At 35.8% G+C, this 19917-nt stretch overlaps 1 protein-coding gene across 1 annotated transcript in view; it reads left to right on the top strand.

Moving 5' to 3' along the window:
* EXOC5 (exocyst complex component 5) overlaps positions 1 to 6254 on the top strand; it is a 55915-nt gene extending 49661 nt beyond the window's left edge. The window contains exons 16-18 of the mRNA XM_040477248.1: positions 2835 to 2943; positions 3141 to 3356; positions 4018 to 6254. Coding sequence (XP_040333182.1) covers positions 2835 to 2943; positions 3141 to 3356; positions 4018 to 4206 — 514 coding nt within the window. The 3' untranslated portion in view covers positions 4207 to 6254. The remainder of the gene's footprint in view (positions 1 to 2834; positions 2944 to 3140; positions 3357 to 4017) is intronic.
* The last annotated feature ends 13663 nt before the right edge of the window (positions 6255 to 19917 follow it).

Genomic DNA, 19917 nt, shown 5'->3' with positions numbered 1-19917 from the left:
ATTTTTGTAAAAACACTATTATAAATGCAGCATGAAAATGGTTTTTAGTATGTTTAGATTCTTTTAAACTAGATTCAGTTGAAAACTATTCTTGGAAGCCATCGTTTTCTCTTCCTCCTCCTTTCTCCTACTCTTTCAAAACTCCTTAAAAATGGTATGTAACATAGAGGATTTTATTTTCATTTAGAATTTTCAGGGTTATGTCTGAAAGGCTTTAAATAAATATGCTAATTTTCTGTAAGTAAATTTCATTAAGTGAATGCAAACTCTGTGTTCAAAAATTTTTGTAACAGTTTTTGTAGTTAATTATCTGTTTACGGAATAGAGCGGTGGGTCTCTTTTCTTGAGATGATGTGGTGGTCTTATACTTACTAATGATGATGACAGTTACCATTTATCAAGCTTTTGCTGTGTGCCAGGCACAGTGTTAAGGACCTTCACTTGTGTTGTTTATTAGGTAGAAAATACTATTTCTGTTTTACAGATGAGGAAATGGAGGCTTAAAGAAATAAAGTATTTGCTCAAGATTGCACAGTTAGTAGTGGTAGAGCTAGGATTCAAATGCTAAAGCCCTTGCTACTAGGTTTGGGCATATCTTCTTTATATATTATAATTCTGTTCCTTTCTCTTCTATTCAACAAAGCATATTTGAGTGCAAGTTAGTTAACAGTGCTGTTACAAGGATAGCCTGAAATTCACTCTAATTTGTGAAAAAGTAAATAATTTTTACTTTATTAGTAGTATCAAATTTGCAGGTCACCTCCCAATTACCTTTTCACTAAGATCAATATACTGTAGAGTATATGATAATGAGGGAAAGAAAAATAAAGTTAAAGAATAAAACTGGGAAAAGGGCATGTTATAGAATTAATTACTGAGCTTAATTTACTGATTATATGCTTAGAATAATCCTAAAAACTGGCCTCTACCTTTTGCTTTCAGTCAGGACAACAGGAGATTATACATACACAGTATTTCACATAATGTAATATGTTTATATACATTATAATCATCCCTTCAAGAAGTGTGTATTTTCCTAACCTAAATCCCTCATATTAACTTAATTTGTTTCTTCTTGGTTTGCCTCAGAATACCTAAAAATCATACTTGGGATGTGGGGAGGTTGGATACATTAAGCTTTCAGAGGTACAGGAAAGATGTATTTGTTAGGTATCTTCTTAATATCTTTCTATATAAGCTTTAGTCTTGGGCGCCTGGGTGGCTTAGTCAGTTGAGTGTCTGACTTCAGCTCAGGTATGATCTCACGGTTTGTGAGTTCGGGCCCCGCATCGGGCTCTGTGCTGACAAACTCAGAGCCTGGAGCATGCTTTGGATTCTGTCTCCTTCTCTCTCTGCCCCTCCCCACTTGTGCTCTGTCTCTGAAAAATAAATAAATATTAAAAAAATTTTTTAAGCTTTGGTCTCAAAGTCTTTGTACTAGTTGACCAATTGAAAGCACAGTGATCTGTAGTGGTCTCATGAATGTGAACTTCTAATTTTTTTACCCATTTTCCATGAATAATGGGTAAAAGAGGGAAGCAGAGCATCCACCTGATCCCTTCTGGTATTTTCAGACCAGTGCCCACCTGTGGGTATTAGGTCAGAACCTCTTTGCCTTTGAAGCTCACATCATCTTTTCTTATTGCTGTTATCTCTCAGTCATTTACGTTAGTCCCCTGTATTTATTGAGAATTTGGGCAACAGGCTCACAGTTTTTCTTTTAACCTTAGTGTAGGTCATTTCCACTTCCTTGTGTCTGACCCATTCATTTTCTTGATCATCTTCACTTTAGCTACCTACTCTCATATCCTGCTAGACCTTGTTATCATTGGTAACAAAAACCTCAAACTTGAATATCCCACTCATTGCTCATAACCTCTTGTTCTTCCAACTCCACAACCTGCTTTCTGACCTCAGCACGAGCTCTAGCCCTTAATTTATTAATCGTTTGCCAATTACCCTTTTCCTAGCTTTACTTTATTATTATGCTTAGGTTGCTTGACCCAGCTCTTGAATTAGTCCCTTCTAATTCCCCTAAAATATATTTCCATTAACCATAACTATCTTACAGATCCTAAGTTTTGGATCAGTGCAGTCTCTTTTATTACCATAACTGGGTGACTGATTGCTGTTAGAGAATATCACATAACTCAAATGTTATTGGTACCACTACAAACCCATGCTCTCATTTCTCAACTGGGTCTTTAGTACCACTTGTTCAGCCTACTGATTGTCCTTAGAGTGTAAACTCATATGCTTCTCACGTCTTCTTCCAAATGTTGGCCATTCGTCTTAAACCCTCTATCTTCCCCTCTTGTAACCATTCTCTGTATATAACTGTTAACGAAATAAGTTAGTGACAGATTTCTAAGATCTTTAATATTACCTTAAATAAAGTATTGGGCAAGAGCAGGAATCTAAATAAAACCAGAGTTCATTGATAGCAAGACCTAGAATTTATTTTTTCTAAAATCTAAAGTCTACCAACAGTAAATAATTTTACAGAGCTATGAAATTAAATAATTTCAATTTAGTATAAATAATATAAAGTGAATATAAAATAAAGGGATCAAGGGGCTCCTGGGTGGCTCAGTTGGTTAAGTGTCTGACTTCGGCTCAGGTCATGAGCTCACAGTTCTTGAGTTCGAGTCCCACGTCAAGCTCTGTGCTGACAGCTCAGAGCCCAGAGCCTGCTTCAGATTCTGTGTCTCCCTCTCTCTCTGCCCCTCTCCAGCTCACACTGTCTCTTTCTCTCTCTCTCTCAAAAATAAACAAACATTTTAAAAAATTTTTTAAATAAAGGGATCAAATATATGGTGTTCTCAATTCTCTAGGACGTTAAATTGTATGATTGGACAGATGAAGCATATCTTGGCTGCAGAACAAAAGAAAACAGATTTTAAGCCAGAAGATGAAAACAATGTTTTGATTCAATATACTAATGTGAGTAAAATGATTCAATATACTAGTAAGAATATCTGCTTTGCTTAATAATTTCATTAACATTTTCATTGGTGCATCTTACTGTGCTCTAAGTTATTTTCTTTTATACTTAGAAATCAGTGAGACACTATATGTATTTTCTCCTCATCTAAGTTGATATCCATTTCTATGTAATAAGTGTAGAAAAAATTTTACAGGCCTGTGTTAAAGTCTGTGCTTACGTGAGAAAGCAAGTGGAAAAGATTAAAAATTCCATGGATGGGAAGAATGTGGATACAGTTTTGATGGAACTTGGCGTACGTTTTCATCGACTTATTTATGAGCATCTTCAACAATATTCCTACAGTTGTATGGGTGGCATGTTAGCAATTTGTGATGTAGCTGAATATAGGAAGTGTGCCAAAGACTTCAAGGTACGTATTCACAAATCTGAAGCTTGTAAATAGGCTCAGAAACATAAGTCAGACCGTTAAGAATGCATGCTGACTTACTGTCATTACTGAAAAGTTTACAACTTGTTGATATTGTAGCGAGACAGATTTAACATTTTCTAACTGGAAAAGTGTTGTTCCAATCATATTTTCAGTATTAACACATTTTTGCTTTGTGCTTTATTTTAGACAAGGCCATATTTCAGTTCCACAATTCAAATGACATTGTTGACTTTCATAACTAAAGCTGTATATATCACACATCAGGAAAATATGTTCTTTCTTCATGTACATCTCTCTGAAATCGGTTTTCCTTAAGGTTTAAATTATTTAAGAAAAGTGCTAAATTAATGATAACTAATTCTAATCCACAGAAGTATAAATGATTGTTAACTATTGAAGAAAACTGGCATACTATATATCTTTTCAAAAAGATTATACCACGTTTTTGTAATGTCTGAAATATTTGAGTTTTAATACTTTCTGAAGCTTTAAAATTTTTTTAATATATTGAACCTCTCCCACATTAGTGACTCCTGAATAACAGTAAATAAGTGAGAAGGATTAAAAACTAATTGTAAAACTAGAAATCGTTTTGTTTCAATGCTGGTTGTTTTTTTTTTTTTTTTTTTCCTTAATTCAGATCCCACTGGTATTACAGCTTTTTGATACTCTGCATGCACTTTGCAATCTTCTGGTAGTCGCCCCAGATAATTTAAAGCAAGTCTGCTCAGGAGAACAACTTGCTAATCTGGACAAAAACATTCTTCACTCCTTCGTACAACTTCGTGCTGACTATAGATCTGCCCGCCTTGCTCGACATTTCAGCTGAGGTTGAATTTACAAGGGAAACATGTTGTACTTCAGCAGGTCTTGGTTGACTGAAAGCACAGGAGATTTCTTATGACACAGCCAACATTTTATGGAACAATGACTGTTTGGAAAAACAGCAGCCATACTTACCCTTGAGATTTTATTTGAAATTTGGACACTACCCGGCCATATTTTGCTTTTTTCCCCTTAAGTTAAATTTTAATTCCATTCTTGAACTTAACAAATTTCAAATTCTAAATTTCAAATTATGTGAAACTACGTGTCACTCTTTTCATCCTGGAAAATGCTGGTGTCAGAAAACAAATGAGATGTTATCACTGTTCCAGTTCATGTTCTTTGACATATTCCATTGGGAAGTTTCACCATCCTATTTTGCATTGATGGTAAAATACAGCAAAACTGCATTTATTATTTACCAATTTTTAATGACCTTTTCAGCACTTGGTAATTGTTAACCAATTGTTATTTTAGGTTTTCTTAGAGAACTTTTGCCTCTTTCAAAAGGTTAACAACTGAGCATAATTTCTGTAGTTGGTTAATTGGATTTTTCCCTGAGGTACAACAGTAGTATTCCAAGAAAAATGTTATAAACTGAACTAATATGATGAAATGTTTTATGTAGATATTAGGAGTGGATCAGAATACATCTGCTTTCTGGGTAAAAAAAAACTTAAAGTTTACTATTTCTTATTTCATAAACAGATTTTAAGCCAATGCTAGCAAGAAATTAATAAGTCTACCTTATTTTATATTTCACTTAAGGTAAGGTGGAGGACCTTAACTGAAGGACCATATTTATTCATTATTTTAATATTATAAGGGAAGTAAAGTTGAGGTATAGTCTAAATGGTGAATATGAGAAATATTGACAGTGTTTAGCAACAATGCAGCCCTTTAAGATTACTTTCTTAATACTAAACTGGAATAAGATGGGATGGCTGAACACTGGTAATCTATTTTAAGGGGAATCAGTAATTGATAGATAGCATTATATATTCTAAGTCTGGAGACAAGCTTTGTGAAGACTGATTGCTTTTCAGATCTATAGTTTCTGTCATTATCTTTTTCAAGGCATTTCTGAAGCAATTCTTGAATGGAGTTAACTGAATTGGCTTAATATGGTGACATAATAAATCACTTATAAAATTTTAAACGTCAAGTGGAAATTTAGCAAGGCTATTTACAATCTCTCTAAACTTGCTCTGCAAGAATTCATTCTTATCTGTGTGTAGTATTTCAGTTCCCTTTGTGTTGTTCGCAATCTTCTAAGAACAGATAAACTTTAATATTCAGCTCATTCTTGGCATTTTTTTCCTTTAATGTAGGCTTTTTGGCCTAATTTTGGCAAACTACTTTTCTTTTAAGACTATGTTTCTGAATAGTCATCAATCTTACCAAAACTTCCAGATCCAGCACTACCTACTGTTTAAGTTACTATTGACTGAATTTTCTTAATTTTCTGTTTAGCCCAGTGTTATCAAGGTAAGCAAAAGAAGCAAAGTATGCCAACTTTTATCAAAGCATTTTAGAAAATTGTGGCAGCTTTAGAAAGCTATCTAGTTTTCTATTCCCTAGCCAAGGGGAGAGCCAGAACAGATTTTGGATACTAGAGAAAGTCATATGCTTGTACTATTGCCATTTTAGAAAGCTCTGATGTGAATTCAAATTATACCTCTGTTACTTAAAGCCAACAATTTTAAAGCAGTAGTTTTACTGGCCATTTGAACTCTTTGTACAGTGTCAATTTGTATAAAAAAAAAAAAAGAGAGAGAAAGAGAAAACAAAATCTTAAATAAAACACGAGAGAACATTTTAAGACTTCCAAATCAGAGAAGTGCTTCAAATTATTTTGTTTGGATTAATTTTTTTAAATGTAAAACATAAACATGTTGCTTAAATATTTTGTTAATTATTATTTCCATGCTTGAATTTTGTGCAATATTTTCCATTATGTCCATTGACCAAGGCAGTGACAAAGAAAACTCATAAGTGAATACTTAATTTAGAAGTGTTAACATTAATGCTTAATAAACAAATTCCCTGCAATTGTTTTTTTATTTTACTCCATTTTTTACATCTTAAGGATATCCATACTTAATTTTCTAAATTATTGCTATTTAAGTTTTTAAGATGTTCCTTATTTTTTATAGGTCTTCTCACCTCCTTTTTTTTTTAGAAGAAAAATACTTTTTTTCTAAGATTAGAAATTTAACTGATTATCTTTCTTTAAAAAATTTTGTTCTATAAAGCCCTGTGCATTCCTTGCATTCTTTTTATTCCAGTTTTTAAAGCATTTTTTATATTTATGGCCACTATAAAATTTTGCCCACAATTTATGACTCAAAAAAGATGATCAATAAGTAAGATGTTTTTCAAATGCACATGATAAAATTTTAAGTAGCAATAATGGAACTTTGTATATTAGTAACATTAGACAACATTTGATTAAAGAGAATCCTTACAGTTTTCTGCATTTCTACAGGAGCTAACAGACAATATCTATGTAATGTTTTGAAGTGGAAAATATGCTCCAAAACACTGCAAATTATTTTTCTGAAACTTAAGTATATTATGTTTTTGTAATATGGTACAGAAAGTTAAAATACAGGACACAGGTTTTAGCCTCTATAAGTTATGGTATTGAAAATGACAGTCGACCACAGTAGATGAATAGTCCTTATCAAGAATTATAAAATAACAGTTGAATGAATCTTTAGACAGATGACTCATTGACTATTTCAAGACAAGTATTAGCCTCATTTTGAGCATCTCCATGGTTGCAAGTCCCTAGCACCTTCCTTTTTTAAAAAAACTGCTAAATACATTAACTTATGATATATTTAGATGATTTTCTTTCCTCTTTCACTTTAAATTTTCACTATCTGAACATCAGCCTTCTGGCTTACAGTGAAATAATTTTATTATTAGATTGATTCAAAGTGGAGAATGTACTGCTTCCTTAAAATGCCTTTTTCTCATCTAAAATGGTGAATATTTACAGGTATCCAGATAAAGAGATTTTGGTTCCTGAAATGCCACAGAACCTTTTAAGGTGGTCATGTTTATAAGGTAGTGCCTAAAACATGCTTGAACAACTGTTACGTGAGAGTCAGCAAGGTTCACTCTGTGCCTAATTTATTATTAACTTAAAAAGCTCAAATCTGGGATTTAACTTTTTTTTTATCAATACAAAAGTAGGTTTCATATTACCCACATACTATTCATTGACTCAGAAGTGTGAGGTACTTTCTAGAAGTGTACTGAATTCTCCTGATTTCTATTGGAGAATTTGATATCAAAAGCACTTTAAACTTTCATCCAGTTAATTTAACTCTACTCAATTCGGTAGTACTTCTCTCCGCTTGAGAAACTCGGTCCTGAAATATGTTATGTGCTTTCGAGGAAAAGACCAGTTTATATTGTTAGAGTAAATAATTCTACATAAAGTAAAACAACAATTTTTAAATATTGATGCATAATACAGATAATTATAGCTACATTTATTGGTTCAAATTCAATGCACTGTGCTAACCATTTGTATACATGATCTCATTTGATTCCAAAACAGCCTTAAGAGTTGGGTAGTATTATCTCCATTTGACAGATGAAACATCTAAGCCACAAAAAACATTAAGTAGACCTGCTAAAGGTCTGTAGGTAATAAAAGGCTCAGATTGAAACCTAAGTCTTTCTCACTCACTCTTGATGTTCTGTGCACTATTCTCCTTATGTAACATTAAATAGGTCTTTTATTTTGATAGACTCATTAGTTTTCCTTAGTCTAATTTCCTTCTCATTCAATGTTTGGTTCCCACTGTAGTGTTTAGGCTACGAAGTTGATACACAGGATCAGTATTTCATTTACTGTTGGGTTTTTTAATGTTCCCAATGTGTGGTCATACTTTTTAAATTTGGTTTTAAAAATTTTATAAGTGGTCATGAAATTTTAATTTAATATTAAGTTTGTAATTAATAGAAATCTTTCAAAAAGTTCTCTGTAGTATTATTTTACACAATTACAGTACTATATCTGCTTAACTTTTACAGAAGAAAGAGTCCAAGTGTTTTGTAACATAGGAGTAAATCACAACTCTACCTTGGAAAATATGGGCAAATCAGTATTTCTACCTTCAAACACAGACTATTTTAATGTCATACGTTTGCCAATTGTGTTAATTATTTAATGCATTTGGTAGTTTTTAAATGGCTAATGCTGGAGTGAAAATACAGGGGGAAACATGCATGTTTAATCTTTTAAGAGTTAAGACTTTTATTCTTACCACTGATCAGTCCTTTCTCTTTCCAAAGAGAAACTTGAAGAGTTTCTCAAGTGTATATGAGAGAGAAACCTGACATGTTAGAGTGTAAGAATTTTAATTGGTGATTTGGAGCAGTTAGGCTGATAACTCTGGGCTTTAACAAGATTGATATTTTTGAATATTTGGCCCTGTATACTTTAACACTAATATTTGGGTGATAACAGTAAACTTCAGTTCTTGAGATGAATATCACTTGTGGTGGGAGAGAAAAGTAATTAACCATACTTGTTCATTTTTTGAGTGTTTTAGATGGTTGCAGTCTGCCTCACCGTACAAAGCCAATTTAAATATGAATATATCACATCATACTCCAAACAGCAAACAACCTCAGAGGAAAGTCATTTATTCAGAAGGCATAGATTTGTGCTAGACAGCAGTGATGCATTACAAATATATAATTATTTGCACTAATATTTGAGCAGGTGGAATGGATTAGAACATGGTCAACATTATGCTGCTGATAACATGTATTTTTCTATATTAATATGTACTGTGCAACATGTATTAAAATTGTCAATAATTCATTTTAGCCAGGATACTAATATTTATATTACTATGTTGAAGAAACAGTATCCAACTGAGCCACTTTTAATTTAAAAGTCTGAAACTGGAATTAAGTTTACTTTGAAAAACCACTTAAATTTATAATCACTGGAAGGTCAGTAAAACAGAATTATCAGTGACTGGTGACTTAATTGGAAGAAGTGTGGAAGGTTAAGAATAGGTGTAGGAATCTGGAATGAGTAAGTTAAGTTTCATTTATTTATAGCTCAGATGAATGACTTCCTTTTATTTTAACTATTAGCAATCTTAAATGAAGGAAAATATCTTATCCCTTCCAACGTATCTTCGTATTAATACTCTAAGTCTGCAGATTGGATGGAACCACCTCTGAGGAATTCATCTCAAATGGTAGATTTTCAAAATTTTTGGATTAAACTTTGAGAGGTAGGAAGCCTTCTTGGTGCCCCTGTAATCTTAAATAGGCAGGTGCCTTTAAGTGAAACCATCCCTTTTTATCTGCCTATCATATTAATCTTTATACTGTGGGTAGATTTGGTTCCTTTGAACTGTAGTATTTTGTTGTGGCAGTTTTATCAAACCTGCAGCTTTTTGCTATAGAGAATAGTATCCACACAGAATCTAGACACTGCTGACCTAAGAGAACTGTGAAACTACCTCTAAGTATATTGTTTGCAAATGTTATGTGCTATTTAGAGGATCACATGAGTTTATGTGAAAATACTTTAGAAGGAGTAATACTAAGTGCCTGTATATTAGGATTCTTCAGTAAAATGTATTTTCATTTTTTGCCACAAGGGGGAGAAGTTATTTTTATAGTAATACCTACATTTTTGTTTGATTTAAAAAAAAAAATAGAACTCACATTGTTTTTCTCTACTGAACAGCACTTACGAACATTATCACCATCCTAATAGGAGTGAGTGAGTGTGTGTGTGTGTGTGTGTGTGCGCGCGCGCGCGATTCTGAAAGTCATGTGAAAAAAATTTCTGGGTCAATTAATGACAAAACTAAAACCGTTTTGAAGAACCTGTATGTGCACAGCAGACACAGGAATTGGACAAAGTTCATCATAATTAAAATTATGTTTTTTGGAGTTCTATATCTCATTGAATTACTTTATCAGCTCTTTAAGAATGATCTATTGATTAGTTCTCTGCATTCTGCTTTTTAAAGAAAATTTTGAAACAATCTCAAACTTACAGAAAGGTTGTAAATACTGTACAAATAAAATGTTTCTGCTTTGAGAGTAAGCTGCTGTCATGGTGCCCCATCACCCTCCAGTACTTTTACATTTACAAAAAGAAAGAATTCTTCCATATAACCACAATACAACCATCAAAATAAGGAAATTAGCAGAAATTAGCACTGGTGTATTACTTCCTCAGACCCTGCCCAATTTTCACTAATTGGCCCAGTGATGTTTTATGAAGATCCAGTTCAAAGTCACACGTTGTCTTAACGTTGCAGAATCTCTCATTTCTTTGGCTCTGGAGCAGTTCCTCCGTCTTTCCTTGACTTTTGCTACCCTCGACTTACATAGATTACAGGCCAATTATTTTGTAAAATGTCCCTAAATTTGGATTTATCTGTTTCCTTGTGATTAGATTCTAGTTGCATTTCTTTTGCAGGAATATTACTGAACCAATTCTGTCAGATAGTGCACAATTTCATTTTGCCCCATTTCTGATGATGTTCATTTTGATTTTGATCTCTTGCTTACCTATCATGCTTTTCCACTGTAAAGTTACTGGGTTTTTCTTTGTAAATATTTTTTGAGAAAATAGTTGAAGCTATGTATATATCCTGCACCTAATCAAATCTTCACTTTATTAATGTCAGTGTGAATTCATGGTTTTCTTTTTTCTTTTTTAAATGTTTTATTTATCTTTTGAGAGAGCATGAGCAGGGGAGGGGCAGAGAGGGAGGGAGGAACAGAGGATTGAAAGCAGGCTCTATGCTGACAGGCTGACAGCAGTGAGCCCTCTGCGGAGCTCAAACTCCTGAACTGCAAGATCACGACCTGACCCGAAGTTGGATGCTCAACCATCTCAGCCATCTAGGCACACGCATGGTTGTCTAGTCAATAGGTTGTAATCTGTTACTTATTTTGCATCTCAAATTGTCCTATGTTTGGGCACCGTGAGCCCTTTCACATTGGCTCCTATGCCCTTTTGATATGTTGCCATCATTTTTAAAGCACTTTCTTACTTTTAGGCACACAAGTTTTCCAAACTTCTTGTACTGCCTTTGCCCCAGCCTTAGAATCAGCTATTTCTCTACCATTTGGTGGGAATTGGTATTTAGAAGCCATGATTTGTGCGTGAGCTGTGCTTATCATGACTGAGGTGTCGTCGTTACTGCTGCTTCTCAGGGGACAGTGCTGTGGGGCTTTATGTGTGTATATACAGGCACATAATTAAGTTTTTTAAATTTACATACACATACACTCTCCTATGTGACACCCTTCACTTGAGCTCCAGCACCCCATATTGGGTTTCTCCTAGTCAGGAGGAAGCCTTCCTTACCCCATTCAGTTCCCAGAGTTTTGGCTTTCGTATAAAGGGGAATGAAAAATGGTTACTACAGAAAGCATGGAAAGATTCTAAATAAAAATTACTCATAATTTCATCACTCAGAAACAATTATATTTTGGTGTGTTTTCTTTTACTGTAAGCAAATTAGTAAAGCCAAATCGAGAAAGGTTAAAGTGTTTATTCCAAAACATGGCACTTAACATTTTGAAGGAATTAAATTTGAAGTGCATGCATATGCGTATATTTTTCTGTATCTTTTGCTACTATGAGTAGTTGCTAATTACATCAGAGAAACTGCGAATGCAAATTTGACCATTGATGACTGAATACCAATAGGGTATTTTTACTAGTAAAATTCAGAGGGAAAATGATCATACAATTGTCATCTCACAGGCCAAAATAAAAATACACTTAAGTAAGATAGACTTTATGTGAGAAAAGAACAGATATCTGGGATGAATTTAATAGATGTTATAATAAACTTAATGTGAAATGGGAGTCTACATGAACAAATTAGTCAACTCTCAGTTTCCTTGTTAGGTCTCTATGATTACTAAAATTCTATAATTCTAAATATAGGAAGATGCAGGCATTCTATTAAGAGCTTATAGTGATGTCAGAAGTAGATTAGCTCAAGAAGTCACCTCCGAGCCCAACTGAGAATGAATGTATAAGAGCCAAATCCTCCCCTAATGCTACCAGCACGCAATGACCATATACCATTGTGACGAAGAGCTAAGGCTCTTGATCAGACAAATAGCAGATATGAATCTTGGCTTTGTTGCTTACTAATTCTGTGACCTTGTTACAAATGTTGTGAAGTGGGGAGAAACACTTGTGATCATTTTTCATTCTCACCATTTTTATAAGCCTTTTAAAGGGGTTTCTAATCCGTTGGGGGATCACTTCATTCTTCATCGGATGAATATTGAAATTCTGTTTTTTGCCAGGTACTGCATTAGAAGTTAAAGGGAATTAAAAAGATCCTGCCCTCAAGAATCTAGCCTAGTGTGAGAATGTATGCAACCAATCATACTTACTACATCTGTAATAAGTACTGTAATGGTAGCATGGGACCAGGTGCTGCAAGAGCTCAGAGGAGCTGGTGATTAAGTTTGTGGGCCGGTAGGGGTGAGGCAGGTCATTAAAGCTACTAAAGTGACCATTTATTAAATACTAAGTCAAGCAGCTTGCGAACAAGTACATTTGTTATTTCAGTTAATTCTCACACTGCAAGAGTGTTATTATCCCTATTTTACAAAGGGAACTGAGAAGTTCAATAACTTGACCAAGGTTATATATCTAAAAAGTAATAGAGTCACAATTCAAACTGTACCCACAAGCTCCCAGAGCCAATGCCTTAACCACTTTATTTCTTCTAAAAAGGTTTCGCAAAAGAAAGTTAACATTTCAATTGAACTTTGAAAGGCAAGGAACATTTTAGGAAACGGGGCAGGGGAAGGGGCATTCCAGGTAAAAGTGACTCATACTTGGAAGGCTTTAGCACGGGAGTCACTGGTATATTCACTGAATGGGAAGACTTATGCGAGTAGAGCTCAGGGTGTGTGGTCTGTCAAAAGGCAGGTAAAGTTGGAATACCTGGGTCAGGGTTAGCTTATTAAGAATCTTAAATGTTATGCTGATTGTTTAGCTGTATCAGGAAGATGACAAAATCGACCATTAATGATTAGGTGAATGACATGAACAGCTCTAAAAGGATGACAGGAATGCATGCAGTGGTTCCGAGGGGAGAAGAGAGCAGAGGCAAGGCTGTTGCATTAGTCTGGATGGGGAAAGCCTGAACAGTGCAGCACAGGAATGAAGAGGACGCGATGGATTCAGAAAACACTTGGAAGATTAAACGAATAGAGCCTATTTATTGTTGCTTATTGGATGTGGAGGGCAAGGAAGAGAATCAAAGATGATTACAAGATTTTTAGCTTACCTATCTTGGCGAATGCAAACATTGTTAATTTACACAATAATGTATAACGTTGTACACATTAGCAAAAGTAGGTGTGGAGGAGAGTCCAAGCATGCCGGAAGAATATCTTCTTGCACCAGGAGAACTTGGTTAAGGTCATATAAAAAATTCAAAGTTTTCAATCTTCTGCAATTTTTCAGATATACTAGAAGTTGTGGCAGGGAAAAAAATCCATTGGCTTTGAAACATAGGAGAATGTTTTTGAAATTTGAATAATATATTATTTGATGGTTGTATAGTTGTTGAGTTTGGTTTTTACTTTAGGCAAAACAAAACAAAACAAAACAAAACAAAAATATTTAGCATTTTAGTGTATAGATATATTGGGTAGAATTAAATGGAATGACACCTGTCCCCCTTCCTCCCCACTGAAGGCAATCCTTTAGAAAGTTTAAATTGGGAAGTATGTAGATGGCCTCCTATGGTTGGATCACTTACATGTTCAATAATGAATGTCATCTGACCTCAAAAGATAGGCCTACTATAGTAATCCCTTTGTAGATTGATTAAGACAGGTATATATAATAATTTTTCTCTTTTCTCATTTCTAAAATGATGTATATATACTATAAGTACTCCAAACATGACAGAAATATACAGTGTAGTATAACCAGAAATGTATAGTGTAGGGCACTGCTTTACTGGCTTGGCCCACAAAAGGTCAATTTTTTAAAAATATTGAAATTCTAACAATTCCAGTTTAACACCTTGCATTCCTCCCAGACCTAAAGTTATGTTAGTAAAGCTTTTACTGCATGCTTGGGGGATAACCAAAGAACAGCTCCAAAAGTGATTTACTTTGCCATCGGCAGTGATTTTTCTCAGGTTCATGAGCCCCAAATTCAATATCAGGGACCCTGTGGAGTTTCTATCAGGCTCCCAGATGTTGAGGCCAATTTAACGCCCATCAAGAAACTCTCCAAGAACTTTCATGCTCCAAATCCAGACCCAAAGAGGCTCTTTTTGTCCCACTCCCACACTGCTAATTCCAAGGCCCCTTCATTTTTCTGCTTTAAAATGATTGAGAGAGGGAGTAGAAGGTCAGTTACAGTAGAGTGGATTTCTCAAAGCCCAAGTTAGTTCATTTTAAATAGCCACACAGGAGCACTGAGAACCCTCTATCTAAATCTACATATAGGGAAGTATTTCTTCAATGTTTCAGGAGCCCAGCACAGCCAACACCAACCACGTTCAGTTGCTAAACAGAACTAATGATAGCTAACACTCATGGAGCATTACTTTGTACCAAATGTTATTTTAATGAGTTTGCATTCAATCTACACAAAAACTCCGTGAATAGATACTGTTGTCATAATTTCGTAGATGAAAGGGTCAAGGCAAACCCAGTGCAAATTTACCCAGGTAGGGGAAGGTAGAGCAGGAATGAAACATAGTGAGACATTGGTGCCCATACTGTTAATTCTACGATGTCACATTTCTTAGAAAAACAGTCCCTCAGATTATAACATCCAGATTTAGATTTCTGATGACTTCAGAGGTTTCTTCAAGATCAACTGGTGAAGAGTTTATCCTAGATAATTTTCCCCAAACAAAGGGTACATCTCGGATTATAATGGATTTACCTTCTACCAGGAATCCAAACTATCCAGCAACCCCCAAAAGCTAGATCATTTACAAAACTAATGAACCAAAACATTGGAAAAGTGAAAATTCCCAGCAATTCTGCTCTGACCTCAACTCTGTTAATAGTCAAAGCCATGGATTTTGATTGATGTTACTTTTAAAACTTGTTCTTACCCTTAAAAAAATCCATATTTTTCATGGGGCGCCTGGGTGGCGCAGTCGGTTAAGCGTCCGACTTCAGCCAGGTCACGATCTCGCGGTCCGTGAGTTCGAGCCCCGCATCGGGCTCTGGGCTGATGGCTCAGAGCCTGGAGCCTGTTTCCGATTCTGTGTCTCCCTCTCTCTCTGCCCCTCCCCCGTTCATGCTCTGTCTCTCTCTGTCCCAAAAATAAATAAAAAACGTTGAAAAAAAATTAAAAAAAAATCATTTTTCACACTTCAATACGCAGCAGATTGAACATTCATATGGCCCTTCATAGCATGAGCAGAGGTTGGAAATACCTAAACCAACATGAAGAGTTTAGAGAAGGAGCCTTGCCTTTCTTATTTTAAAAAGCCAGAGGGTAAAAATTCATTGTTGATAATGTTGCCTAAATATTGGGCTAGGCCACACCCAGAGCCTTGTCCAGATTCAAAGATGGGCAGTAAAGACAACTTGGGCCCATTTGAAGGATACTTTTACCCAATTAACCAATCTGCAAATAAGCAGCAATACAAGTGTGTGAGTGGAGAGGTTCCAGTGTCTCCTTTGCTCTTTGTGGAAGGGTGCCCAAAGTTCACAAGTTACCAAAGCACATTTCTAGTGAGGAATCATCACAAACTACCTCATAGAGTTTTGTTAGTCTAGGATGGAGACCCTATTAGCACTGAGGATTTATCATTCAACTCAATAACTATTTACCGAGCGCCTACTATATGCAGGGTTCTAAGCACATGGGATACATCAGTGGACAAAACCCCAAATATTGTTGAGCTTACATTCCAACAGCAGAAGCCAATCACTATAATAAATAAGTAAATTCTACAATACATTAGAAGGTGATGAGTGCTTTGGGGAAAAAATTGATCACAGTATAGAGAAAAAAACTTGGCAGGGAAGATTTTCCATTTTAAATATGGACGTCAGGATGGCAGGGTCAGCTTCATATGAGTGCAATCTGCAATTGCACGTGGCCCATGCTCAGAAGGGGCTGAACTTGGTTTGACGTTCTAATGACATCCTGAAAGTCTTAATTTTGTATTTGAATTTCTGTGTGTGTGTGTGTGTGTGTTTAATGTTTATTTAGTTTTGAAAGAGCATGAACAGGGGAGAGGCAGAGAGAGAGGGAGACACAGAATCTGAAGCGGGCTCCAGGCCCGGAGCTGTCAGCACAGAGCCCCACATGAGGCTCAAACTCATGAACCATAAGATCATGACCTGAGCCGAAGTCAGATACTTAACCCAATGGGCCACCCACGTGCCCCTGAACTTAACGTTCTTTAAGTGAAGTCTGATGGAACAAGGGAGTTATGTGTATAAGCAGAGGGGATATGCACAATTTTTGTCTGTTGAGGTTCTACTTGAAAGTGTGGTACATAGGCATATTAATTTAGGGACAATTGATATTTTTAAAATATTAAGCTCTTTCCATTCAAGAAGATGGTATGATTTTCTATCTGGTTTTATGTCCTTCAGTGATATTACATAGGTATTTTCTGTTTAAGGTCAGCACATTTCTTTTTAATTTAATTTAAATTGTATTGGAATTTATTCGCAGGACTTTTCTGGGAGAACAGCAGTTTCAATGCAAGGCACATCTTTTTTTGTATTAAAATCCAGCATTTGGGGGCACCTGACTGGCTCAGTTGGGGCCACTTGTAACTCTTGACCGAGGGGCTGTAAGTTTGAGCCCTATGTTGGGTAATAGAGATTATTTAAATAAGTAAATAAACTTAAAAAAAATTTTTTTTTTACATTTATTTATTTTTGAGAGACAGAGAGAGAGACAGAGCACAAGTGGGGAAGGGACAGAGAGAGAATGAGGCACAGAATCCGAAGCAGGCTCCAGGCTCTGAGCTGTCAGCACAGAGCCCGATGCTGGGCTCGAACTCACAGACCGCGAGATCATGACCTGAGCTGAAGTCGGCCGCTTAACCGACTGAGCCACCCAGGCGCCCCTAAGTAAATGAACTTTTTAAAAAATTCCTGTATTTTGTCCTTTTACTTATAATCATAGGAGAAGAGAGAAAATATTTGGAGAAACATACAACTAGAAACGTGTTTCCTGGCACATTGTATTCCTAGTTGTCCTTTGCTTGCAAGTTTATTATCAAACTTGTTGGAGTTAGATAAATAATCCCTTTCAGGGGAAAACAGAGAGATCAGTAAGTCTGAAAGTTAGAGTAGTCGTGGACAAGACAAAGTCTGTATTGGCCATGAGAACAGACTGCTCTGGGGTTACTTGTTGGGATAGCCATGGTTGTCAGCAAGACCAAGAGAAATAGCCAGAGAGGTCAATGGCCCCATGGCCTTTTGGGTGGGGTCTACACATGCATCGCTGACACCAATGGCCAATGAGGGCTGAATGCAAAGAGCAGCAAAAGCAGGAACCATAGGGGCTGATGTGATGTGTGGTCCAGGCTTGATGTGTGCCAACCAGGTGAAATGGAGCTCATCCCAGATCAATAGGGCTATAAGTCTTACTGTAAACCACAACAGACGTATTGAATCAGCAGCAGTATCTTCACCAGCAGTATAGAACATGCAAATACACAGAGATGGAGTGGCCAGATGTAAAATGAGAGCAAAATCTGAAAAATAGCATCAGGGCAAAAAGAGGTAGATGTTCTAGACTAAAATTAAGTGGACACAGAGGTACTCATAGACTGCTCCAGCCCAGCAGCATACTCCTGGAGACACTGGGATTCTCAGAAGGCAATCAGCCCAGCCAGGACAAGCATGGATCCAAGAGAAGATGAGGCACAGAGAGGAGGAGGTCTAAGACGGGTCTGAGAATGCTTCTTTCTGCTTTGGGCTATACGGGAATACCTAGCCATTAAGAAATTGTGGAGTATAGTGAATCAGTTGTGTCCAAATGAACCACTTTAATGGACATATGCCACCTACTCGTATAGGTATAATTTCTTACCAATTCATATTTCTTTGTTTACAGTGGCCAAGGCAGTCTTCATTCGGGAGTGAGAATAGGAACAAAAGCCTCTTCTGCACCCAGATAAATGTCAAGCGATGATAGTGGTTTCTATCAGGACACTTAACTGTCGGGCCCCAGTTTCACAGGCCACCGCAATTTGCAGCCATGGGAAGGCAGGATGGGAGGCTGTTGTCTGGATCCAGAATGGTAACACCACTCTTAGCCTTCATTTTTCAGCTGAGCATTGTGTGAATCGCAGGCAGGGTAAGAGTTGTGTATGTCAAACTGCATACACAAAATAAGAAAGAGGGAGAAAGAACTGTTACCAGCCTATTTTTAAACAAAAGGCATGAAAATGGAGGCTCTTGTGGGTATGAAAAAAATTTTTCCTTTTCATACATATTGACAGCCAGAGGGGGTTATTATTGAGAATATGGGTAAAGTTACTGCCAGTTTCTGCTGGTACTCATGTTTAAAAAGAAACTATGGAAACCAGGAGAAGGAATATTAATTAAGTTCACATTTGGAATGTCTTTGCCAGGAGTACATGAATGAATTCAATGAAGCAACCTGTTGGGTTGTAATTCAGTGTTTTGTTGGCAATTTAATAGAGCGCTGAACTTTTCATAAATTAACACTTTGTTTTAATCATCTTATTAAAAGGTTATTTTTTTGGTAAGATTAGGCCTGGAATGTGACTTCGTTTTACATTTAAAGAAACTGTATATATATTTTGTCTTCTCACCATTTTAAATAACCTATTAATAAAAAATTTTTAATACAGTGACATATTAAAAATAAAAAGCACAAAAAAATATAGACAAATAAATGTCTTTCCCCCTCTATCAGCCTTTCCCCACCCCTAATTGAAGAAAACTGCTATTAGTGTCTTGTGTATTTCTTTTAGAGAGATTATTTGCACTTCTGTTTCATACACATTCTCGGAATCTGTTGGTTTTTTTAGACCTATTACAATTCTTTTTAAATCTTCCCTATTATATGTAGATATAGATATAGATATAGATATAGATATAGATATAGATATAGATAGATATATCTAAGACCTTTGATGATTACATCTTTGGTGTGGTTATTCATTAAGCACACATGCCTTTTAAAAGAATATTTTCTAACAGTGAAAGCAATATGAATGTCTGGAGCAGGTGAGGCTAATGAGAAAATACAAAATGGGAAAATTATTCACCTGAATAAACCTGGAGAGTTTACAAGTAAAGCTTCACTGGTCACTGCAGGGTTTAAAGTTTCCACTTTACAATGTAAATATGTTGTGGTAGTCTTAGTTCTTGGCCTAATTTGCTTCTTTCTGGTGGGGAGGATAGGAGTGTTGAGAAAGTACTGACTACACTGAAAATCAGCTCCATTTAAATGTGAAGCTACATTCTAAACACAAGCACAGGCTGCTGAAGGGCTCTGCACATTAAGCTGCCTGCCTTGCTTGCTGAGGTTTATTCCAAATAGACAACAGCAGATGGTAACAATGCACTTCTCATAGATGGTAGGAGGGAGGCAGTCTTGTTTCAAGTAATACTATTTCTGGGCGATAATCCAAAATGTGCAGTAGGCAGAAGTTAAAAGGAAGCGCTTGCTTTTAGGTTTTTAAAATATATCCCT

The sequence above is a fragment of the Herpailurus yagouaroundi genome, unplaced genomic scaffold (assembly GCF_014898765.1).
Source record: "Herpailurus yagouaroundi ecotype Mexico unplaced genomic scaffold, PumYag 141, whole genome shotgun sequence".
Taxonomy (NCBI): domain Eukaryota; kingdom Metazoa; phylum Chordata; class Mammalia; order Carnivora; family Felidae; genus Herpailurus; species Herpailurus yagouaroundi.
This window is presented reverse-complemented; position numbering and strand designations above follow the sequence as displayed.